Genomic DNA, 24,150 nt, shown 5'->3' on the forward strand with positions numbered 1-24,150 from the left:
TAAGCAGTTTTGTTCCCTTTATTCCACCCATATCTTTACTTCTCAGGATTTCTGTTGTTGCCTTGGATTACTGAGTATCTTGAAAGAGACTTATATTGTGATATTTCCAAGAAAAATGGAAGTAGAAAACGTAAGAAAAATCACAGGAAAATGAATTCTCGTGTGATTTTCCATAATTTTGTATGGATTCAAAGGGTTTAGTTTGTTCAGAAGGTATTTGCATTCCTTGGTGACTGATGATCAAGATAAAGCTCATTTCTCTTCTCTTCTCTTCTCTTCTCTTCTCTTCTCTTCTCTTTTCTCTTCATTTACTTTTCTTAATACGGTTGTTTCTCCTCCAACTTCCTAAAGCACTCTGTTTTTTAAGGATGTAAGTAATTCTACATCTGAAATGTTTGTCTGAAATAACAGACGGTGGAGTACAAAAACAGAAAAATAACCTTGTTAAAATTCTGGAGGCACATTACTGTCTGTTCCTTCATCATTGAATCTACAGAACTCCTCAGAAATTTACCCAGTCTGGTGCAATAACCTTGGTATGTTATCGCATTTGTAAGATGCAGTTGTCTATACGTTACGTTCAGTGCCATAGATAATATAATCAAGTTTTATTAGTAATGAAAATATGAGATGTTTTAGTGTTGAACCAAGGGATGTGATGAACTTCTCAGTTTCTGTAAGCATTTAGTTACAGATTTTTTTTCCTCTATGAACAGCAATACCCGGTGCCCAAAGACATAGGAAGGGCTTGTTCACAAATACTCCTACAGGAATAAATCTACCATCTTTCCTGAAGAAAGTAGTATCTAATGATCCTGTTATTAAACTAAAACCAACCTGAACGATTTTATGACAAAGTTAAAACCATATTAAATTAAGATATATACTGGGTGCATCTATTTATATTAAAGCAGCATGCAGTGAAATCCTTCGTAAATGAATACTTGATAAAGGAATACCTTGACAGTAGAAGGTTATCCTCCTGAGAGGTCATCGCTGCTGCCACACCAAAAACATCTAGCAAGAGCAAGGTAAGGATGAGTTTCCTGTTTGTTATTTTTACCCCAAAATAGGCATGTTCTAAGTTAGGAGCCATTATTCCTAACCTTATTAAACAGAGATGAAGTAAAATACCAGTAGCGCGTGTTGGTTTGTTGTTGGGTTGTGGACCTAGACAGCTGGAGTAGAGTGATATTTGAGTTGTCTCGGCTTGAAATTAAAAAGCAGCAGAGATGTGAGCACAACCGAAGAACCTTCAGCTTTTCAACGCTTCAGCATAGTTGTAATGCTTATAAAAAAGCTTTTTATAAGCATTACAGCTATGAAACCACCACTTCTCCTGTTTTCTGTGTGATCCACAATGTCCCTTTGCACCCTGAACCTTGTGTGTTGGTACAAGATTTTCACCTGTTCAGCGCTAACTCCTCTGTCTCTTACAGGCCTTTTATACCAGCATAGCCCTTGCATAAGGGAAGCTGCATACCTACAAGGGAAATTAAGCTCTCTCTTCTGCGCCATTAACTTCTCACTAAATGCATGTATGCCACGTGGAGGCTGATTTCTTCAGGGCGCTGACGTTATTGGGGTCCCCGGTGGCTAACCACAGCTAACCAGCAGCAACCCCGCTCCCATGATGCGAACAGTTAAGACTCATTAATCTCTTTTCAGCAGTTTCTGGTCCTTCGAAAAACAGCACTGGTGCAAGAGTAAAAAAAAAGATCTCAAAGACAATAAAAAAAAGAGATGTGTCAAAAGCAGGCTCTGTGAAGTATGAGGACCCTTAGCCTGAGTCGGATTGCAGCTAGACAGGAGTCAAAGCAGTTTGGCAACGCGTGGCTGCGTCTCAGAGCAGGAACGTGCAGAGATGCTCCTGTCAGATTTGTTGGCCGATGTATGGCTAGGCATGTCTCTCCGCGATGATACTTGGAGAATGAGATAGTAATGCCAATTGTCTGGATATGAAATGACAATATTTGACATCACTTCTGCTAATACTGACTGCCAGAAAGGGACATCAGGGAATGATCTCTCTATCTATCTAGAGCTAGAATCGAAATCCTAATATTGATCATCCTTGCTCCATTTGTCATTTCTGTTAGCTGCCCTTACAGTTTACTTCTCTCTCATGCTTGATTTCATGGGTTGCTATCTGATCTTAGGTTTTAAGTTTAGCATTGTACCGTGGTTTCATGATCACAGAGACCCCCTTACTATGCTGGAAGCACCCACAGGCACCAGACTACGGAGTCTTGAAGAAATGCAGCTAACATCTCCTGAGTAATTTTGTCTGCTGATCATCCTTTTCCCATTCTTTTTTAATTTTTTAATTTAGAAAAAAGTAAAGTAATGTCTTTTTTGTAGTAAAATAATGTCTTTTTCGACCCACAATTTGCAATTGTGTGGGATATTCCAGTAGTCTGACTCATAACAATACATGTAGAGCCAAAATGTGATACTGAGCAAGCATTCATGAGGATCTGATTTGTCAGGAGTCGCTTTTCTTGTTCAGGAGTGACATATGGGACTTGCACACATCTCTGCACACTTACGTTTATTCATAACTGTGTAATCTGAGTTTAAGTACTAGAGGAATTTAAAAAGAAACATTGCACAGAAAACTCAGGACGTGAGGCCTCCACATTTTGTTGTGATTTCATAAAACTGTGTGAATTTTGAGAAAACACGGAAAAAAACAAGGCTTTGTGTTTTTAATATTGCTTCCTATCAAAATAGGCCACAAAGTTTTGCCATAAACAGTACATTTTTCAAATGCACTTTTACTGTAAAGCTGGGAAAAATACGGAAATGAGGAAATGTTTTTGTGGAGATTAATATTTTTGTTAGATCAACTGATTTAGCTGGAAAAACAGAAAAGCTCTCTCTTGTATAAAATAGAGTCAGCACACATGAAGTGTGTCTGAGTTTATTTTAGGAAAAAACAGTTGCTTTGGGAAAAATGCACAATTTGTACAAAAGAGGATACAGGTGATAGAGAAGTGGTAAGGCCATTTGCCCAGCTGGAAATAGGAACATAGAGCTGAACACCGAATCCAGCACACTGCTACTTCTAGAACTGTCTTCATCTAGTATCTTCCATAAGTCCATGTTGAAACCAGTTACTTTTCTCACCTGTGTTATTCTTACCAGAAGTCCTTACTCAAGTGCCATATTGGTACACAAACTGCGTCAAACTCTTCAAGTGCCGATGGCAGAATGTGCTTCTCATTCCAGTCCTCATCCTAGCAATCCTCTTCTGCATCCGTCAAGGTCTGTATCCATCTCAGGAGCTGGTAGCCAGAGTCGAGCTTAGCATTGCAGAGGACGTCTCACCACATCCACGCATGAGCCTTCTTGCCCTTCCCTTTGATCAGCATCATGCCTTACAGTTATTCTTTTAAACCCGTCTTCTCTGCTTTAACTAAGGATTTCCTATGCAGATGATAAATCCTTTGCCAAAGTCCAGAGAGACGAGGTTGCTACATTGTCTTGAAAATTAGTTATCATATCAAAGGAGCTTATTAGTTTGGTTCAGTCTGCTTTTGATAAATCCGTGTTGATTTCCATGCCATTTTCCATTTGTCTGTACCCCTTAAGTATTCCCTCCTGGAAAAATTGTTCTAAAGCCTTACATGCTTGTAAGATCTGATGAACAGCCTTGTATTTGCATGCATCGCTTTCCCCTGTCTGAAGTACATAAGTCATTTTATCTGCTAATCTTCAGTCCACCCTGGTTTAATCATTTGTTTTGATGCCCAGCCTGTAATTGGTGTGCCACTTCGTTCAGAAGTCGGAAGCTGTGATCACCTTCTTCTCCTGACCTGAGGGAATTAGGGAAATGGGGTTTTGCTTCCACGTTGGATTTGATCATTTCCATTTTTACACCCTGCCTTTCTGTGCCACCAGTGGCCCATCAGTGCCTACGCCTGTATTGTCATTTCAGTTCTGTGACAGTTTGCTTCTCTTTCCTCTCCCCCTGATGTCACTGCATAGTTGCCCAGCCTGGTCCAAGCTGTTTACTTTTACTGAATTTTACTATTAAAGGTGGAATTGTAAAAAAGAGCTACTAGCTAAACTTTTTTGAGGAAAGTCAGTGGTGAGACCTTCCACGTGCTCCCACTGAAATTTTGCATAAGCCTTACATTGCTTTCTGAGGGGAAAGAAAGGTGACAGAGGTGACAAGTGTAATATTTCAGTTGATCTTTAAAAATAGAGTAGGCTTCAACACGTATATGATTAAAGTGCAAACTGCCCCAAACACGCAAGTTTTTCTGCAAAATTGCATTATTTTTTTATTTTTTAGGAAAAATATCATGAGATAGCATTTTCAGAGGAAAAAAGCTCACCCAGACAATGTTGGCTTGCTGCTAGAATGATGGGAGCTGCAGATTGTCTAAATGTGTACCACTTTTACACGGTAGCAGTCTTTTAGGTTGAAACCTCTGCTTAAATGGCTGCATTTTGCAGATGGTGTTGAAACTGCATGCATTCTGAGGCTGGAAGCGTGTACTTAGACTATTAGTTCTATAAAAACAGAGAGTCAAATCTTGCATCCTTTATTTGGGACTGCTTGCAGGACTGGTCCCTGAGCTTGCAGAGATTCCTGTTTTGAGCTATCTCTTCATTAGCAAATACAGAATTTACCTGGCAATAAAAGGTATCTTTGTATCACGTATAGTCACAATAATGTTTATTTAAATATTATCTGATTCCCTCAGCACTTTTATTATTTACCAATAGAAAAAATGATACCATTACTTTTCTCTGAATTCTTAAAAATGACAATAGTGCAATTAAATTACTGAATTCATTTATATTTAATTGTACTTTTGGTTTTAATGTGCTATTGGAGGACATTGCTTTCCGTGACTGTTAGTTTTCCATGCAACATAAGAAAATCTAAAGCTATATTAAGGAAATATATTACATGGGCAAAGACAAAGTCTCATTAGTGTTATTTATGGCATGCTGAAACCTCATTAGGAGAAGGTATGCTGGATTCAAAAATGCATTACTGAGAATGGTTTTTTGGGGGGGTTAGGAGAGAAATTGCTTTTATTGTGTTTCTTTATCACATACAGAGTGGTTAGTGGACATGTTGGTTTCTTAAAGCGTAAAATAAATTAAGATAGAAGAAAACGAGTAATTAATCTAAGTGGTAAGTATAACCTCATTACAGATGGAGAATAGCCTGCACATGGTCACAAGGAGTTTCTGTTTACTGATCACCTTAGTTTCAACTAACCATTAATTTTTAACTTCTTTCACTGGAGGTAAAAAGTGATATTTTTCAGCATGGTAGTTTGCATCTTAAGCAGTAATAATGTGCTTTTAGTGCACTTCAGACCAGGGATGAGTGAAACTTGAGGTGCAGAGTCACAAATAGCCCAATTTAGGTAGTAGGATTTGCTCTAATGAGAGCTATATATCCAGTCCTGCGTAAATATTGTTTGGTAGGCATACAAGGAAACCATTATTTGCAAGTAAATGAGAACAAAAGGAGAGTCCCTGAATTGTCAGACTCAGACAGGAAAGTCATTTTGTGTGGGCAATATCCTTCCCCGGGTCTGTGTCGCTGCCATTACTTACTAGTGACTTGAGCAGCCATGAGATGAAATCCCTCTCTTCCCGCAGACCTTGATCCCCGGTGCCATCGGTGCAAAACAGATGCGAGCAGTTAGTTCCCCTCTTCATTTGGTGCCTGCTGCAGTTGGTCACTGTCAGCCCCGCTCCACAGCTGACAAACTCTCTCACGTCGGTGCCTCACAAGGCTGCCTCCTGACAGCGACGCTACCTGCTAGCCACACGCGCTGTTTTGACTCGGTGTGCCAAGTCCACTTAATGCCAGCGCTACACGCAGCCGCTCTGATGGGGCGTGCGTGTTCAGGCTTCCTACGCTAGGCCTGTTGGTAAGCGGGAGTACCTGCGGGGCTCCTCTATAACAAAACATCCATTCTTCTGGTAGTAGTTCCTTTTTACAGCCACTCCACGTCTGACATCCAGCTGTAACATTTACGAAACGCGGTTCTTGTGTTTGTCCATGCTCGCTTGTGACGGGGCTAGACCAGCTCAGTGAACCCCTAAATGCTGTCCGTGTTCTCTCCCTGCATGTTTTAAACACAGGATGCCACCTTGGGGCTCCTTGCTTGCTCAGGGGACTTTAGATGTTAAGGCATAAATTTGTGATAGGACCACATAATTCTTATCAGCATAGTTAGTTTTCAGGTGACAGGTGAAATTCTGGAGTTGTTCTCTGAACTAAATCCCAGCACGGTACAAAGGTTTATGAAGACCTAGCAGTTGGACTAGGTGCTGTGCCTGTTCCTTTGCTGAAGGACCTGGAAGCTACGTCTGAAAAGACAACCCCACTGAATTTTTCCCTGCATTGGTAAGAAGTCATAAGTAGTCTTTGCTTAAAAGTGATCTATTTATATAAACAAAGCAGACTGGGAGGGGGTGGAAGGAAAGCATGCAGGCAAAACAAATAAAATGACAATTTTATCAAATATGTGAAAGCTACCTTCTTTTTCACATAATTTTCTTCCTTTAAAAGGTTTCTGGGAGAAGATGAGGGAAGGAGGGTATCTCACTGAGGATAAAGGGATGGGGGGGCTGGAAGGGACTAGGGAAGAAGTAGAAGCAGCTGTGATGAAAATGGGCTTCAGGGAATGGTTCAGCAATTAGTGAGCAGCAGCAGAGGCCGCAGAAGGGAGCTGGTTAGGCCTGATGCTGTCATTGTGCCAAGGGCCCAGCTACTGCTGATGTGCTTTTCCCGGAGCAGCATCACAAAGTGTCACCCATCAAAATGAGGCTATCTTGCTTACGACGTGCATGTGTGATCTCAGCTCAGTCCTATTCCTTGCTACAAGTCTGCTTCCTTTGGAGGAAAAGGTACAGAGTCCGAAAGCAACAGGTCCACAAGGTAAGTTGACTTTAGCCAGGGAAAAGAAAATGAAATATGTTATTTCAAAAAAAGAAATGAGAGGAGTAGGTAAAAGCAAGAAACTGATGAGCATCCCATGCCTTCTCTCAGGAATGTCTTTCTGCCCAGATTCATAGATGAAGAGCAAGGAGGATGCTGTTATGCTTCTGCCTTAGGGAGATTGAAGGCATGGGTCTGAGGGTTGCTGGAAGATGAGGGATAAATCTCTCTTAGTCTTCTTCCATCTGCAATGCAGCTGTCTTGTGCTGTGTGACGAGGAAGCTATGACAAGGTCTTGCCCTCCCTCCTCCATCCCTACTCTCCGCACTCTCTCCATGTCACAGCTGTAATGACAGACACTTCTATCTCCTCCTTTGCCATCCTGCCCAGTAGCTTGCCACCTAGATTGACCAGTGCAGCATCCTCGGTGACAAACAAAATGAAGAATTACTGAAGACACTACTACACCACGTTCAAGACGTGCTTACGTTCACACCCTTGTTCCGACTGGCTCCCAGCTCTCCTAGAGCCACGTAGAGCGGTCCGTGAAGATCCACATGTCCAGAAGATTCATAAACCACCTGGAAAGAGCTGGTGATATTCCTGTATAATAAATTGAGGCACAGTCCTAAAAACAGGTGCAGTAGAGGGCTTTGTATAAACACCCGTGCTGGGCAGAGGCTCTGAGCCATGCCTGGCTTCTGAGGTGTAAATAGAGCTTGTGTTTGTAGGAGCCACTTGCAAGGTGAAAGAGGAGGTCTGGTGGCGGTGGAAGAGGACAGGGTGGCAAACAGCCCCACGTTATCCCTATCTCTGAGTAAGCCCCACGTATGATTTAGGCAAATGATTTGAGAGAAGAAAGCAATCTTACTCAAGACCTTGTGGGCCTTACCAGGAGTTTGACTTGATAATTGTTGAGTGTCCCATTTCTTGTTGTGTCATTTGGGGTGATGCATGGAGAATGCTCGTTCTTCCTTCTTTCATGTTAGTGAGGTGCGGAGGTATAATTGTAATTGTCATTTTCAAACATGCCTTTAATAATAGTTCTTAATAGCACTGCAGCATAAGGGTAGTGTGTGCTAAAGATAGACATCTCCAGCTGAGGAATGCTTTGGGTGACTAAGATAAACACTTCTGTTATGGCCACTTGTTTTCACACGTATTGTTGTGAAAGGGGTGAGCAGGGAAATCATGCAGCCCCGTCAGAGGGCTCTTACTGTGAGTCGGATTTCTCTGGGAGAAAAGGAGACACGCCAGGTTTCCTTTCCCATTCATTTTTGGAGCATTTGCATCCTCAGCTAAGAGGAAGAAAAAAAAGGAGTAATTTTCAAGTGCAGCCAAATTCCTGGCAGACCGTGACACTTCCACAATAATCGTCACACTGAGGGTTGGTGTCACATGTAGATTTACTGGCACTACTTGTGCAGAGGCCTTCTTCACAAAGAAAAGCAGGCAAATTTCATTCCAGTTTGACTGTAAAGAGGACAGGAGAGGAAAATGACAATGAATTTGATTTTTGCTTTCTTTGCTTTTCTCAAAACGAAGGTCTCTCCCGCAGTAGTATAAAAAGGTGAAAAGAACTTGCACCTGCCAGGAGGAAACCTGTTTCGAGATTGATGCAATGCATTACTTTAAAGATTTATACCATTTTCCCTTCATCTCTTCCATACATTGTTAGTGTTACTAATCTTCTATTATCCGAAATAGAGCAGGCTATTTGTTGCTCAAGCGTCCGTGATGATTTGTGAGAAATTAATCTGGAGACATTTGGAAGTTCTCCACCATGGCAGCATTGATCGGGTGGAGAAAGTGAAGATTATTAGTTTGCAGGAATGCCCGTTTTTTATCATAACGCCCAAGTAAACACAGCATAATGAATGGGAGAGAGAATGTGTGAAAGACAGGGCTCTGCCTTGAACACTTCACAGCAGTCATTGTCCTTTTACAAATGGGAAATGAAAAGTTGCTATTTGTGACCTTACTGAGTTCGGCAAGCTTGGTCGTTAAACAGAAAGTAGTTGTGCTGGAGCCAAACGCCGTCCTTTCTTGCTGTTAGTTTAATTTCAAAGAATGATTTGTCAAAGAATTTAAGAACAGTCCAAGCTCAGTCAAGGATTTAGGGAAGGGGGCGGTAGGATAGCTGCACTGTGACTCCCACAAAGCACTGTGCTCCCTGGGGGTCTAGGTGAACCTACCCCAGAGGACGGAGCAGAATAGGCTGGTCTGGCCAAAATAAAGCTTCAATACTTGACCAGAGCTTGCTAGCTCTGCAAGAAGAGCAGTGACTATACGAAAAGAAATTAAAGACTTTTTTTTTTTGGTAATTAATGGTTCTCTGAGCATTTTCAGATTACTTTCTTTGTTTACAGTGGCTATATGACCTAAAATTAGTTCATAGGAGGGGAGAAAAAAACAACAAATGGGTTTCTCTTCACTTTCTTTCTTTCCAAGCAGATTCTTTCACTCAGGTCTTCTAATTTGCCTGGAATGACAAAAATTAAAAATGAGTGAGACCTATTAGTCCATCTAATCCATCTCCTTCTAGAGAGAAATTGTTCTTTCCTTATACACATCATTCTTTTCTGTAGCCTAATCGTATATGTCTCAGCTGATGAGACCAGGGATATTCAACAGGATATTGTTTCTGATGCGTAATTTTAAAGGTGAGCATAGAGGTGGTATAAAGATCCAAGGCAGTGTCATTCATTCGTCTTCCAGAGGTCCCAGTGCCAGCCCTCTTCATTTAAACCCCGAAGCGGCTCTGAGTGTAATGCACGTACTTGCCCGGCACCAGGAGCTTTGTCCTGGATCCTGGTTTTGAAAGGGACGTAGCTGAGGTGGAGATCTCAGGTCCCTCGCTACATGTGCTTGTAGGCCCTGAAAGCTGCAGGACTGCAACAGAGAAGCTTCTTGTAGCACATTTTATTTAGTAATGTAATATCCTATACAAAGGCCCGTTGTTGAAGCTGTAAATGGAGGAGCTGAATTACCCCATAAATTTGAGGCTTATTGATGTGTGCTGCTTCTAATATTTCTGTAGGGAAAAACCCACTTATTGATCACTTGGGGCACTGTCTTACTTCTGGCGTTAATTTAGTTGTAGATGAGGCTGGGATGTATTACTTTCATAAAGATCCTGAGTGGCTGGGGTCACGCAGGGAGGCTGAAGCACAAACACCGGCAGCCTGCTCATGACACTGAAATAGCAAGCAGCACCAGCGAACTGGCACGCTTTCAGTTCGGTTTCCACTGAGAAGGCTTATTACAATAACAAACAACAGGTACTGCTTTAATGAAATAGATCTCGTCTTCGAGCCGCTCGGGGATCATCCTCAGAAGTCTCCCTCTAGGTGCTTTAGGATGAGTAAGGAGGCTTCAGCGGAGGATCCGGGCGAGTTTATGCCCAGCACTGGAATAGATGTCACAAGGGATTAACAGAGCAAGTGCGTGAAGCCAACTATAATCTTGGTGGGAAGTATTAGCATTGCCCAGAAATGGTATCGGTGGCAGCACAAATCTCCTGAGAGGGGTCAGGAAAGGGCAGAGTGAGATTAAGGCCATCTCGCCGCAGTAGCTGGAAATAGTGGCAGTGCTGGGGGTGGTAGGGGCGGGGAGGGGACTGTGCCTGCGTTTGTTTATCCTCTCCTAAATCGTTATGACAAATGTGCTTTGCCAGAGTCCTAGGAGAAATACTGATGAGTGTTCCTGATGTGGCAGAGGGTGCTAGCATCCTCTTTTGTATTCCCCATGCTGCTATAGTGAGGAATGAGGCAGCATCTTCAGCTTGATCCATCCTGTCGAGGCGAAGGCAGGGCAGGTCCCCGCCGCAGCTACGTGATGGCACATGTTCCTGTTCTGCTCTGAGGCATGTGGGTCCCTCCCTTCCCAAGCAGAAAGTGATATGTTCTGCTCTCCGAGTGGGAGATTCGATCCCGCACGCTCTGCTGTGCCCAGCACAGTTCCTCCAGGTCCCTCCTGAGCAGGATCCCCCAGCCGGGGGCAATCCCACAGGCTGCTGCTCAGCTCCTCTGGCACCGCCCGGCTCTGCCTTGCAGATTGGAAAGATGTAACTGACAGCTAACAAATGGCGCTGCTGTTTAGGTGAAAAAGATACAAACGAGGAAATAAGATTAATATCTGATGTTTACCTTTCAGCCTGCATGCACTCAGGATTTTAAATGCAATATAAAAATAAAATCCTGAGTACGCAGTGACGCTGGGCTGACATCTTTCTCCTGTGTAGCTACCATCAAGAAGGCTTGCTGCCTGCCCAGGGACACCAGTAGGGACCAGTGATACTGGTAAGGCTAGACTTCACCACCGGGCACATCTAGGTGGGATGGAGCCTGCTCTCTGCGAGCGGCTGGCACCAGACATCCCCAGCAAAGAGCAGCGAGCTCCGAGACGTGCCAGCCCTGCCTGAGGTCCAGCGCGAATCCCCAGCTCCAAGGGCTGGCGTATGCTGGGAAGCACCCGGCTTTGGTGCTGCTGTCTGCTTTAAGCTTGAATTTCTTGTTAGTGTAGCTGCTCAAACACTTCTGGAAAGTTGATACGTTCTCTCCCTCGGGCGCTTCTTTCAGCAATGAGTTCCACTCTCTAATTACATCTTTTTGCAAAAAGCATTTGATTTCGTGGGTTTGAATCTGCCACCTTTGGCTTTCATTGCATGTCCTCTTCTTTTTGTTTCGAGAGCCACAAAGAGTGGACCTGCTGTGTTTTCACCATTCCCTCTTTTAGAAAATTGTATCGCGTCCTGTGCTAATCATTTTCTTCCTTAAATTAAAAAAGAATCCCATTTTTTGGTGTCACTTTTCATAGGAGGGATTTTCCGTGTTCTATTTCCATTGCCCTTCTTCGACCTACTTCTGCAAAGGGGAGCAAGGCGTACGGCATTCAGTATTCAACATGAGGCCAGAAGGCATGTAAATAAGTATGCTTCCATTATATGTTACCTCTGATTTGTCCTATATGCGCACTAGCATCGTGTTTGACCCAAACCAGAGGTCTTTGTCAGGCTCTACACAGTAACACGACCTTTTTCCTGAGCGGACAGGGCTTTACCTGCTGGGTAGTTCTGCATGAGTCGGTGTGGGGCTTTGCAGGCAGTGCTGCCAGCTGGGGGGCACGGAGCCGTCCTGGTGCATCTGGGCAGCTTCTGGGACTGCAGCCTGTGGCTCCGCATGGAGTCACGCAGCGCTGGGTCGGCCTGGCAGCTTCGGGAGGCAGCGTGGATATGGCCATGGGGGGCTGCACGTCCCCCGAGAGCATCCCTCGGGCTCGTACCAGTTGCTGGGTGTAAGCAGGTGTGTGTAATAGTTTGGCCACAGCCACTGCTGGTGACGGTATGGGCTTCTTTGTAATGGGTATGTGGCAGGGAGTAATTGGGGTGAGGCTCTGTGCGCTATGAACGGGGGCCCACCGAAGACAGGTACGCACCTTTGGTCAGTGCCCTCAGTGCAGCCCCACCGCCGTTACAAAACTCGGGGTGTGAACACAGGTCTTCTGTTTTCTGCTCCAGCGTCCTGACCGCGCCGCGGTGCTGCTGCTGGGTGGCTGACATACCGTGCTACCTCCGGGTGGCAGGACCCAGAACCACGTGCAGTGCACGGAGGCAAAAGAGCTGTAAAATTGTTAGGCCTCCCAGGCCGCTGCCCTGTGCTGGCTGCTGGCTGGGTGGAAGGACCTCTGGGATGCACAGCGGGCATCTTCAGCTGATGGGGAATTCGGACTGCTTTTAGCCATTCCTGGTTGTAGCACTGGTACTACGTTTCTGCCTAGGGACCTAGATGGGAGCCAGCGCACCGCACAGACACGTTACAGGAAGATGGCCGCTGCCTTTTCAACTCAGGCCTGGAAAAGCATGAGAATTCATAATGAAGAGGAACATGTTTGAGTTAATATTTCATTCTCAACTTGTGTCAAAGCAATTTGGTTGCTCTCTCGCTGCTCCTCCTTTCTGTCCCCCTGTTGCTCAGGGGTGTTGTTTAAGGACAGAGCTTCCAGCCCTAACCCTGAATTACCTTCCTTCGGGGTTTCAAGTAAGAGGCTGGATGTTGCTTTAACACAGGGGGTTTTCTATTTTAATTTATTTTGGTTGGTTAAGAATATTCATCACTCATTTAATTCAGAAGGTATCTATTGATTCCCTTCTACTCATTTGGTATTTTCTGACATTTTATAGCACTCACTATTGATTTATACAAAATCCGTAGTCCAAACGTCCCAAGGAGTGCTTTAGTCACTTGTCATTTGCTGTTTTTCTTAACTAATAAATTTAACAGCCGTGTACATCCAGTCTGTTAAGATCTCGTGGCTCTACTTTCAAAGAGATGACAGTCTGGCACTAACAAATGAGTAATTCCTTCAGTCAGGAGCTTAGAAATTGCAAGATAGGCAAGACGGAGAAACAAGCTCCTCCTCGAGTGGTTAGCAAGACAAAGCAACCTCCTCTGCTCAAAGGACACTAAGGCTAAGGTAGGGAAAATATAGCTCTGCTTCAGCGTGTGGAATGTCACACATTGTGGTACTCTAATGGCAACTTTATTTATAGCTTGTCAACAGGTAATAAATTTAAGCGGCACATGCAGCAGTATATATGCGAGCAGGTATGTCTAAACTGCGTTGGTTGGCCGCGCTGTCAGCTTGCCAGGTGCTATAGTTAGTTCTGCAGAAGTGCAGGAAGGTGGAGGGAAGTCATTAGGAGGGTGGTGCTTCCAGCAGCTGCTTTCAGAAATCTCCACTCGGGGCAGTCGTCTTGAGTCCCATGTCCAGAAGCGATCAGGGAATTTCAGAAGTCTCACCAAAGGTCAACAGGATTAGGCCTCCTTAGGCACTGCCAGCTTCTAAACTGTCTTTGAATTTGGGGGCTTGGAAATCCAACTACTCAGTACGAGCTTTGTGTGGCCTCAGATACATGGGAGAAGAAGCCCAAATCCTTTGAACTGGGGGAAGCAGGCTGCTGCGGAGCGCTGAGCTCTCAGGAGATGCCCAAACATTGTCTTACATGCAGTGGGAATGGATGGGTCGTGGCCATGCGGGTTGTGCTGCAGAGTACGTGGGGTTGGTGTGCAGAGGGACAAGCTGGCCGTAAGCTCCATCCAGGAATAAGCTGGCGTGGCGCAGAGCCAGGGGAGGGAGATTCCTCGGCACACCGTTAGGTGGGCAAGCTGATCGTCACCCTCTGTTCCTCCAGCAAGGCATGGCCACGGGGTGGTGATTTGTTTCAGCTGAAGGTGATTGCCTGGGCTAAAGTGAGATCACCTGCCCTCTGCAGGTGCCTTCCTTCCTCTCTTGGTCACCGAAGGAGCTTAGGTATGAGTTAGGGCTCAGGTAGGACCCAGATATGTCATAAAGCAGGTGAGATGCATATCACCAGCAGGAGTTGTCCTTGCCTTGGTGTGTTTGGGACGCACCCTGCGTGCAGCAAGTGTGACAACAGGTCCCCATGGACTGCACTTCTCTATCTCTGGCACGTTGATTCAAGCCTCTAAAAGGGAGCCAGTTCGATGGATAAGCAGCACCGTGTGAGTAGCTTTAATATAGGCTGTGTATGAAATGGCATGGCTATGGCTTGGGTTTTGTTTGGGGAAAACATAAAGTTTACCTTCAGTAACAAGTACATAGTTAAAACTTAAAAAAAATTATACCTTCATGTATTATCATGCAGGGCTTCTTTGTCCGGGTTGTACTTGAAGACGTTTTTAGGCTATTCTTCAGTCTCTTAGCAAGCACTAGAGGGAGCTTTTCAGGACAGGGCTCCTGCCTCCATGAATTAAGGTGCCAGCCGTGAGCCTGGCACTGAAAACATGTTACGTGCTGAAGACTTATAGTCTGAGAGGCAGAAAAGCGTAGACATGTTCTGCACTGAGAGATCCCTTGAATGCCTTGGTAACTTTGCTGATTCTCATGTTGTCCTCTGATGAGAAAACTCAGAAAGGAAGGTTGCTGTGGGGTTGTGATGGGTGCATGTGGCAGAAAAACAAAGCCCTGTCAGGAATTTTATGCATACTGGGTACTAGACTTTGGTGGTTAGTTCATGTGTAGCTGATAACAGAGATCAGATTATGAAGTTTGGTTATGGGAGAAGGGAATGAAAGGTGGGCATGTCCTGGGCAGTGAGGGGAACGCGGAGCTTTGAGAGAAAAATGTTGAATCGTGGTGGGCTCATGCTGTGTCCCAGCTGACCTCACCACAGCTTTTGAAGGAGATGGTAAAAATTGCTTCTGTTTATCCTTGCCTTCCTCCAGAGTGGAGGTGCATCCTCCTGACCATGTCCAACGTAGGTAAAGCTGCTGGGCCTGGGCAGGGAGGCAGGTAACAGCTACGTGAGCCCGAGAAGCCGGTCCTTACCCAGACCCAGCATCCATGTCACGGTTCAAGTGGTCTGAAAAAACAGGATCCGAGTGGGTAGCAAGTCCCTAAACCTTCTGTTTTTCTCACTTTGTTTCTTCACACTGCTGGCAGTAATACGGTGGTATCACAGTAACAAAGCGTGGATGTATTAAAAAAAATTACCCTGTGTTTACAGCCAAAACCAATGCTCGAGACGGACTTCTGAAGCATCCTTGTTACCTTGTACTGATAAATCTGCTTTCACACTGGTACTTTTCTCACTATTGGGGATGAAATTGCAGCGAAAGCCTTTTAGACACAGAGCTGTAATATCCAGAGATGTTTTGTTTAGAGTAGTGTAAAATCAAGTATGTTGTATGAACTTCAAGCAAGGTACATTCGAGCTGAGTACTGGATTATGGCGAATGATATACGGGGCTTCTTTAACTGTGTGGAGTTAGATTTGATTCTTAGCAAATAAGTGACAGATTCATATGTAGGGGAAAATTGAAGTTCTCATCTATATATTGTTTTTATTATGTTTTCTTTGCTTTGGGCTCTAACATATCAAAGACAATGTGGGTGAAAAAAAGTGGTTTGATTTCCATCAATAAATGTCTTCATATTCTTGCAGCTCACACACAATTTGTGCTGTTTCATGGTTGTGAAAAAGACAAGTGAAAGTCATGAAATAATTCATTGCAATCCAGAGCAGATTAGATTTGAAGCATTGCTAATATTTACAATTATCGCCAAGCCGTTTCTGTGTGCTATCAGTCTCAGATTTAGAATTGTGCTCCTGGCCCGGTAAGAATACGCCGGTATGTTGGTTCGCATCTGTCTTTGCCATATGCAGAGAGAGAAAAGAATTCCTGCTGCTTCCTTTTTTTTTTTTTATTATTTTTTTATTGTACCCCTCCAAAACCAGCCCAGCTGTTGCCTAGATGCTGCCTTCTGCAAACGACAAGACTCATAAAAGAGAGCTGGTCTCATCTCAAGGATTTGTCATTGTCGGTGTTAGATTTTGTTACCGTCAAGCTCGGGGAGGTTCGGTTCGGTGTTGGCAGCACAAGCGGCCTTTGGTCGCCCGTCAGCCACGGTCAGATGCTGCCCGGGTGCTGGCAGCGCCCGCCAGCGGCGGCTCCGCTGGGTGCAGGAGAAGGCAGCAGGGGCAGCGACTTCGCGGTACCTTTGCGCGATGCTCCTGGTGCCTCCGGTCGTAAGCCAGGAGGGTTTTTATTTTTTTCTGTCTGGCCAAGACAACGGAATTCTGATCAGTGCCCTCATAACGAAACGTCCCTTTGTGTCTCCTTTGTTGCCAGCCTGCTGCGCCTCTTTGTGCCTGTGCAAGCATCTGGCTCCTTCCCTGTTTGTATTGGTTTACCTGGGCTAAAAATAAAATATCCATATGTGTGACGGAGCCGGGGCTCACGCGCGCTCCTCTTGTGTAACGTGAGTCCTAAAGTCAAACCGAACGCGCCAGAAGCTCCCACTTGATAGTCCCGCCCGAGGTCCTGTGATTTGCGTGGCTGTGCTTAACAAAAAGGAGAAGGGGGCAAAAAAAAAAAAAAAAAAGAGAAAGGGGCAAAAAAATATCTATGAGGAGGAGAAATTGCTGAAGGAGAGGGTCTTACAGTGCAGGAGCTTACACTGCTTGCCAGTTGGCACATTTAGTTTTATGGCGAGGATATTGTAGAAGCTGAGGAAGGCCCAGAATTTGTGAAAATATATATTTACAAAACCTGAGAAAAAATGAAATGTTTCCAGCAACCTAAAAAAAATAAAAAAAAAAAAAAAAAATGCAAGGGAAGCAGCTTGGGTTTGTATTTCAGCAGCCGCAGGCAGAGGTCTGGCTCTCACAGGGTTTCAGCCCAGTGAGGATGGCTGGGGGTCAGAAAATGAACATCCCCAGAAGCAAAAATGAACCTAAAAATGAATCTGCATTTTTTTTGCACGCTTAGCTAACAAGGATAGCGAATAAACAGTATGGGTGGTAAAACAGTGTTGGCTGTTCAAAAAAATATCTGGTGCTAATAGTCACGATTTTTATGAATTTTAGAGATGTCGTAGTATATTTTTTTACAAGACAGAGTTCTTTCACTTAAAGACATGCTTAAAAATTCACCTTTTATTTTTCTGTTGAAACAGTATTTCAGAGAAAACAGGGCTTGGTTTTTGTTCCTTGCAGCTGGCCAAAATCTCAAGTTTCTGAATGCAGCGAGCTCGGCGTTCTCAGCTGGTCTGTGATAAACGCTGTCCCCAAGCAGTGGGACAGATGCACTCTGCTTTTTTCAGTTTGGTTTAAAAAAAAGAAGAAAAAAAAAAAAAAAAGGAAAAAGCCAGACGATGTTTTAAGGAGTTGATGGGGAGACTGAAGTGTCTCTGGGAAGGATGAAAGATAGTTGTGCTGGGTTAAGGAGTGATGAAGAACGCAATAAAGCAAGGCTTGACGTGCTCGGGGTATGCGGCAGGCATCTTTAGGTGCGATGCACGGAGAGCAAGCTGAAGCAGTTGGCTTTCTTTAAATGCCTGATAGGGACTAATTTTTCTGGTTTGGGGTTGAAGTACTTGTGTCCTGCTGAACCCTTTTCTGCATTGCTGAACCTGATCTCCGAAAGAGCTCAGCGGCGGGTATGGTAATGAGCCCATTTCTATCAAAATGGCCTGTATTATTATTCATGTTTATTGGCTGCAGAGCGGTTCATGAAGCACTTTTCAAACAGATACTGAAATATTTTCTTTTAACCAGCCCCAGCAGCTATTTGTATTTCCTTCGCTTGAATCCACACCCCCGATGCAGCCTTAATTATAACGCCACCAAAGGAGACAATTATCGCGCCGTACGGAATAACACTTTGGGGAAACGTGCGCGGAAATACTTGGGTTAGCATTACCAGCCCTGCCACGCTTCACCCGTAATTAGGGCTCTCGCACGGTGTCACCAGCCCTCTTTCATTACCCTGTGAACTCCCGGGCTGCAGCCAGGCGTTTGCTGGACCGGTCAGAACGGGTCAGGCGGCGGCCGCGCTTCCCCAAATCTTTTTGCGCGGGGATGCTCGGTGTCGACCCTTCCCTTCCCCTCCCTTCCCCTCGCCCCCCTCCTCCCATCCTGTGCTGTGACATTTTCTTCATGACAGCCTGTCTCCGAACTGCACTTGCTGCCGCCTTGGTAAAGGCTTACAAAGAGAGTGTAACAGCCAGTGGCCAATCGAGTTTGTGCAAGCGACATCAGCTATGGATGAAACATCCACCAGAGAGAATAAGGACTTAGAAGAAAACTGGATAAAAGGGCTGCGACGGGAAGCTAGCTGGCAGGTTAGTGATACAAAGACGTATGCTTGCAGGTGGATTAAATCTGAGCACTTAAAATCTCTGAACTTTTTAACCGAAGCCTAGGTGAAACGTGTGTGTTTGTTTGTAGCAAAGCAGTGTCTGAGAGCATATTCCTGGGAGACCGGAGATCATTATGTTCTTATTTCCCTGGGAAGAGCAGTTGTAGGATTCCAAAGCCATCTATTCCGAATTGTAGGGGAAGCAAATAGAGTTTTATAAATCTGTAGGCGTTACGAAATGTACACTTGCTTAATAAAGGTCCTTGCAATAACAAGTTGCAGGTGCATGCTGAAATATCAAAGGAAATCTGTGGCTGCTGTCTGCATATATGCAAGTTTATTCCATTAAAAAATATAATACAACACCTGTCATCCTGTTACTTAACTGTGTCTTAGTGACTGTAACAGGGGGTTTCTTCTAGCCTCTTTTAATGAGGCAGCATCTTTAAATGCACGATGCCTGTTTTCTTTATTCTGCTGGACTCACAATAGATGTGTATGCAATTCAATCCGAAGGCAGGCAGTTTTCATTAAAGTGTGCAAAGCAATAATGTTTACATTATGCAGTACCTTTCTGGAGTTTGCAGAATTAGATACCATTTCAGACCTGCTAAGCCCCACTGAGTGGTTGTGATTGCTCTTTACATTACATCCTAAGCATCGTCTATGCACTTTTTTCTGCTCTATTGCATTTTAATTAGTCAATCAACAATATTCAAGAGATGTGTCACCAAGTTATTTCTTTTTTTCCCCCTTGCTGCTTCTTACAAGGGATTTTTAAAGAAGATTATTATTATTATTTTGGTGATGCCATTATACAAAATTCAGATAAAGTGGTGGTTTGATTCCTTCCTATCAGGTGAAGCTGCGCGAGAGTCCCAGCTTGGTAAGAGTTACTGCAGCAGTCAAAATGCTACAATGCGTGCTCCCTTCCTCCAGAAGGAGATCTGTTTTAGTTTGATCCCCTCCCCATAACTTTGCTCTAGAGCAGGAAATGCAAGTCTGTTTTCATAGGAACGTGATGCTCTGTGTCATGCCATTTGTGGGGTTTGTTGTGGTGGCTCCTTGATCACCCGTCTGTATCGCTAATGAGATGAAATCCAAAATTGGGATATTGTGCGTACAGAAGACAAGTGACCCATCCTGTCTGAGTCCCCGTGGAAGCAGGTGTGTGGCCCAGGCTGCCAGGATGGAGCGGGTGGATGCGCCAGGACGCAGAGGAGGTGCTCACCCTGCAGAGGCACCCAGGGAGACCACCACAGCCCTGAAGCGTTGAACTCAACAAGTGGGTGAAGGAAATGAGGGAAAGGCAGGAGGAGAGCTGGGGCTGTGGAGGCACCTACAGCTGGTCTGTACACCCAATTAAGTGACCTGGAGATTTGTTGGCTTCTCCGGTTTGTGCTATTTCTGCTGGGTCAGATGGGTGAACAGTGAGTTTAGAAAACGGGGTAGTGATTTTCCTGTAGCACCTGGCTGGAGAGCCTGGGAGGGAGGGAGAGAAGAAGTCTCACGTGCTGTATGTGCTGCACCTAGAGCCCCGAGATCCATCATGTGGGACCTGATCCCTGAGGAGACAGCTGCCTTGTTACCCCTGTGTGTGTGCGCTGCTGTTTGCCTCCTTCCCAAAGAGCATTTCTGTTTGTCTGCCTCCCCCTTGGCTGGAGGAAGGGGATGGTGGCTGTAGACGCTGATGTGGATGTTGAACCCTGTTACCTCTGAGGGAGGTTTTCAGAGAAGCCCCTGGGAAGGGGTTATCCAGTTCTCATTCAAATTGTAACTCATCCCATATTTCTTCATTCTGCAAGGTCTTTAGAAATCCCAGGATAGGGCACAGCATCAATCTTGAAAGGAACTGATTTAGAGCGAGCACCGCAGAGCCAGAGCTCCTCTTCAGCCCTATCTGCTGGGGAGCTCCAAGGTGATGGCGTACATCCTTTCTTCTTAAATGGGCCAAGTTTTTTTAGAGCTAGGCCCTTATATCCATATTTAGTCTCCTAAATAGCTGTCCTGATTTTCAGAAGTGCTGAGTATCCTGGGAAGCTGGCAGCCATTTCAGCTTCCTTGTGCCTCAACGTGTGAGGCCTGTGCCTCAGGCTGCGTGGTGGTGGGCACCTGCAGCGTCGGGCTGGGACGGGGCTGGAGGGGGCTTGCTGGCAGCTGGGGGCTGTGATAGCTCCGAGCTATCTTTGAGAGCAATATCCCACTCGTCAGCACCCCTCCTTGGGCACAGCCACGACTCTCCCCCACTTCACAGCCCCGGGCATCTGCTGGATGTGGTCAGATGGCGAGGGGACACTAGTGACCGGTTGTGGCAGGCAGGGGGTCGTGTGCTGGGCGTGTGGTCCTGGTGCTGTGCTGCCAATGCGGAGGAGCCCGAGGAGGAGGCTGAAGAGGAGGAGGAGGTGGAGGCGGAGGCCAGTTGTGCGAGTCTCACTGGTCTAGTGAGAGACGTGAGAATTCTGACTTAGCACTTGCAAAAATCAGGCCGCTTATTTAGCGGGCTAAATATAGGTTAAGCAGCCTCGCTCGAGTATCCTGCTCTAAAAAATTCTGGTGATAGTCATCTTCTATCCTACCTTTCAGCCAGCGCACTCCTCACGCTGTGAAAGGTCTGTGCAGTAGCCCCGTGCACATGAATAAACATCAGCTTGCAAGCAAAAGAGGAAAGAAGCTTACAGTATTTCTTTCAGGGGGATATACGGTTTGGAAAATGCAATGCATTCTGTCTCCAAAAGGAATTACTCTTCTATTAGGTAAAAAAAACACCACCACCCAACAAACAAACAAAACACAACAAAAAAGAAAACGGTGCTGAAATTACAATTCTGCCTTTATCACTTAGCTTTAACTTTTTGTCTTCTGCCATTCTCATCATCTCAGACTTTGCTGTAATGGAGTGTATCTATTTTTGATTTTTCATGGGGAAAGGTGGGCTTTCTTGCTCATGTTAGCAGACCTTCAGAACAGGTTTTCAAAACCTTGTATAATCCCTTTTCCTGATGTTTCCTTGGGAACAGCTTCTGACATCCTACAGATCTATAGCTGTCACAAAGCTGGCACAGTTTTACCATAGGCCAGTCACACATTTGGGTGACCACAACTACACAGAAAGACTAAAGGTTAAGAAATCTATATGGGTATGGATGTCAATATTTAAAGGAAAAAGTGCTGCATATTTATAGAGGCAAATGGATTTTACTTCACATTTACACATTGAGGGAAATTTGTGCACTCAGAGATGCTGGAGTAACTCCTGTCGACTTAAGTGGGAATTTTGTTCCCATAAATGAGAGCAAAAGGTAGTCCAAAATGTCCTGAGAAAGGAGCAGTACGCTGATCCCAGCAGCTTACCAGAGCAGCGAATCCCTCTGCTGACATATGGCTTTCAAGATCTCAATAATTTTCTTCCTAATTGATGGCTCAATCAGAGGACAGTCTCCGTCTCAAGCTTTCTTTAAGCTTTGTCCTTGATTTGCTGAGGTACTGTGTAGCCTAAAACATGATGTCTGTAGTGGTGAGGGAGGGGTATGGGGCAAGAAATGCTTAAGCCATTCCAGAATCGTTTGGGATCTTTTATCAAGACAGGCATGCAGTTGATGAAAAATAGGCATTTTGTCAGAGCCTTCAGCAGTTTGATGATAGTTTCCTACAGGATAATAAAAGCAGACATGTCTTGCCATTTTCATTTAATTTTGAGTTCTCATATACGTTTGTGGGGAGTGGGAGCAATTTGGCTCAAATGAGACCTTACCAGGCTTCTGTAAAGCTGGAAACACAGCAATACCCAGAATAAAGTGCAGGAGACCCAGTAACATGCCTTCTCCTTCACAGTATGGCCCCATTGAGTCCATATTCTTTGAAAAAGAGCACCGAGTAATCACTCTATGATGTGTGGGCAGGCATGTATCCATACACCTGTGTGTGCATGTGAATTCAAATCTTCAAAATACGGGAGTACTGAAAATTGGATATTTTGGAAAGGGAGATACTGCAATTCCTGCCTGAAGTACTATGTACAATTTCTGTGTTATTTTCTGTATAGAGTAGCCATTTTTAAACCTTGTAAAATTATAAGTTTCCAATTTAATAGGTACTTTAGCTCTCTTATGTCTACTAAAACAATTAGAAATTTTACGCTATCAAAGTTTTGGGGTTTTGTTTCTTCCTCTTTTCTTGTGGATGTGAATGCCATGCAGTGATGATGGAAACAAGGAAAAGAAAACCTACAGATTTGCTTTAAAAATATTTTTTCAACTCATCATAGTGCTGAAGGCACTGTCCTGAGTTGGTGATAGCCAAACAGGGCTATTAAACACCTGGTGATCCAGGCATGGACTGTAATCTGCTACTTCTTGTATTATTCCTCCAGTTTCCTCGTACTTCCCCACAGTACTGGATTTGAAAATACTGGAAAATTTGATTTTGCCACCCACAGCGTGCAACAGTCAGGTGTAATATATCCAACAGCACCGTTGTACTGTGGTTACTGTGAACAATGAATCTGTTCCAATAGTGAAGTTGATGAAGTTTTCGTCTTCTTTCTGTTCCCCCCCCCATTTATTTGTTTTTGACGTGGAGGAGGAATGGTCAATTTTGTTACCTTAGATAACTTTTATTTTTTTTATTCTTCCCATGAATACTGCATTTTCAATGCAGTCCTCATAAAAAGATCTGCCACTGGATTAGTTTTTAACCTCGTAAGCATATTTTAGGTAGTATTTAAGGTATAGCAAGAGGTATATGCCTGTGGGGCTCCATGGCCAAGCTCCACGTGTGGACCCTCTAGCTGGGCTTCTGTTCTCCGTGTTGGGTGCTCTCAGGGAAGTCCTGGAGGCTCTTTGTGGAAAAGAGCGAGAAGAAACGTGGCTCCACAAAATGATCGGCAACTGAACATAGGCGTATCAGCACTGGAAGGTCTCTCCAGCGGTTCTGTCTACAGTCGCTTTTTATTTGATTTTGTATCTTTAACGGTGCTTCAAGTTGTGATGCTAGCATAGGAAACTGTTACCTGGGAGTATATGGGAGTTAAAATGCAGCTTATTCATAGCGTGGAGGCTGGCAGTGAAGTTAATCTTTGAGGTTTGTAGGCTGTAGTGTTGGTAATCAGCCGCCTGTGATGCCGTCCGTGCACTTCCTGACCTTTGCTCAAATCGTGGTGTTGGTCGGGCCGCTTCCAGCAGTGCCGCTGGGGAGGGAGGGATGCGATGCTCCCGCTCCGCGGTGCTGCCAGTCCACCCTCGGGGCGCAGGGTGAGGCATGGCACCGCCAGGACAGGGCGATTCGCCGTGTTTTCATCACGCCTGAGGAAATATTCTCTCCTTGATGCTTCTTATCGAGTGCACTGAAAGGGGACCATTCCCTCGGGGAACGAGACAGTGTCAGTCGTTCTGAAAGCCAGGATCAGTCGCGTACCAGTAAGAAGAGAGTCATGGATGCACCGGGATAGTATGAGGTGTCTTTTTGATAATAAAATGCCTAATTAGCGTAAAGAGAAATAGGACCAGTGTGTGATGTTGTATGGACTGTAGTTTTAGAAATCAAACGCCTTAAGACTAAACCGAGGGAGAG

At 44.8% G+C, this 24,150-nt stretch overlaps 1 protein-coding gene across 4 annotated transcripts in view; it reads left to right on the forward strand.

The window, feature by feature from the left end:
* PPARGC1A (PPARG coactivator 1 alpha) overlaps positions 1 to 24,150 on the forward strand; it is a 360,860-nt gene that overhangs the window by 175,116 nt on the left and 161,594 nt on the right. Inside the window, exons 2-3 of one of the 4 annotated variants that reach the window (XM_083834449.1) lie at positions 11,738 to 11,837; positions 12,438 to 14,442. The exons of 2 other annotated variants lie outside the window; for them this stretch is intronic. In XM_083834449.1, the coding sequence (XP_083690575.1) occupies positions 14,425 to 14,442 (18 nt within the window). In that variant the 5' untranslated portion in view covers positions 11,738 to 11,837; positions 12,438 to 14,424. Of the gene's footprint in view, positions 1 to 11,737; positions 14,443 to 24,150 lie in introns of those variants that run through there. One more of the 4 variants, XM_083834448.1, reaches the window with a different exon arrangement.

This window comes from Anser anser (genome assembly GCF_964211835.1).
Source record: "Anser anser genome assembly, chromosome: 4".
Lineage (NCBI taxonomy): Eukaryota > Metazoa > Chordata > Aves > Anseriformes > Anatidae > Anser > Anser anser.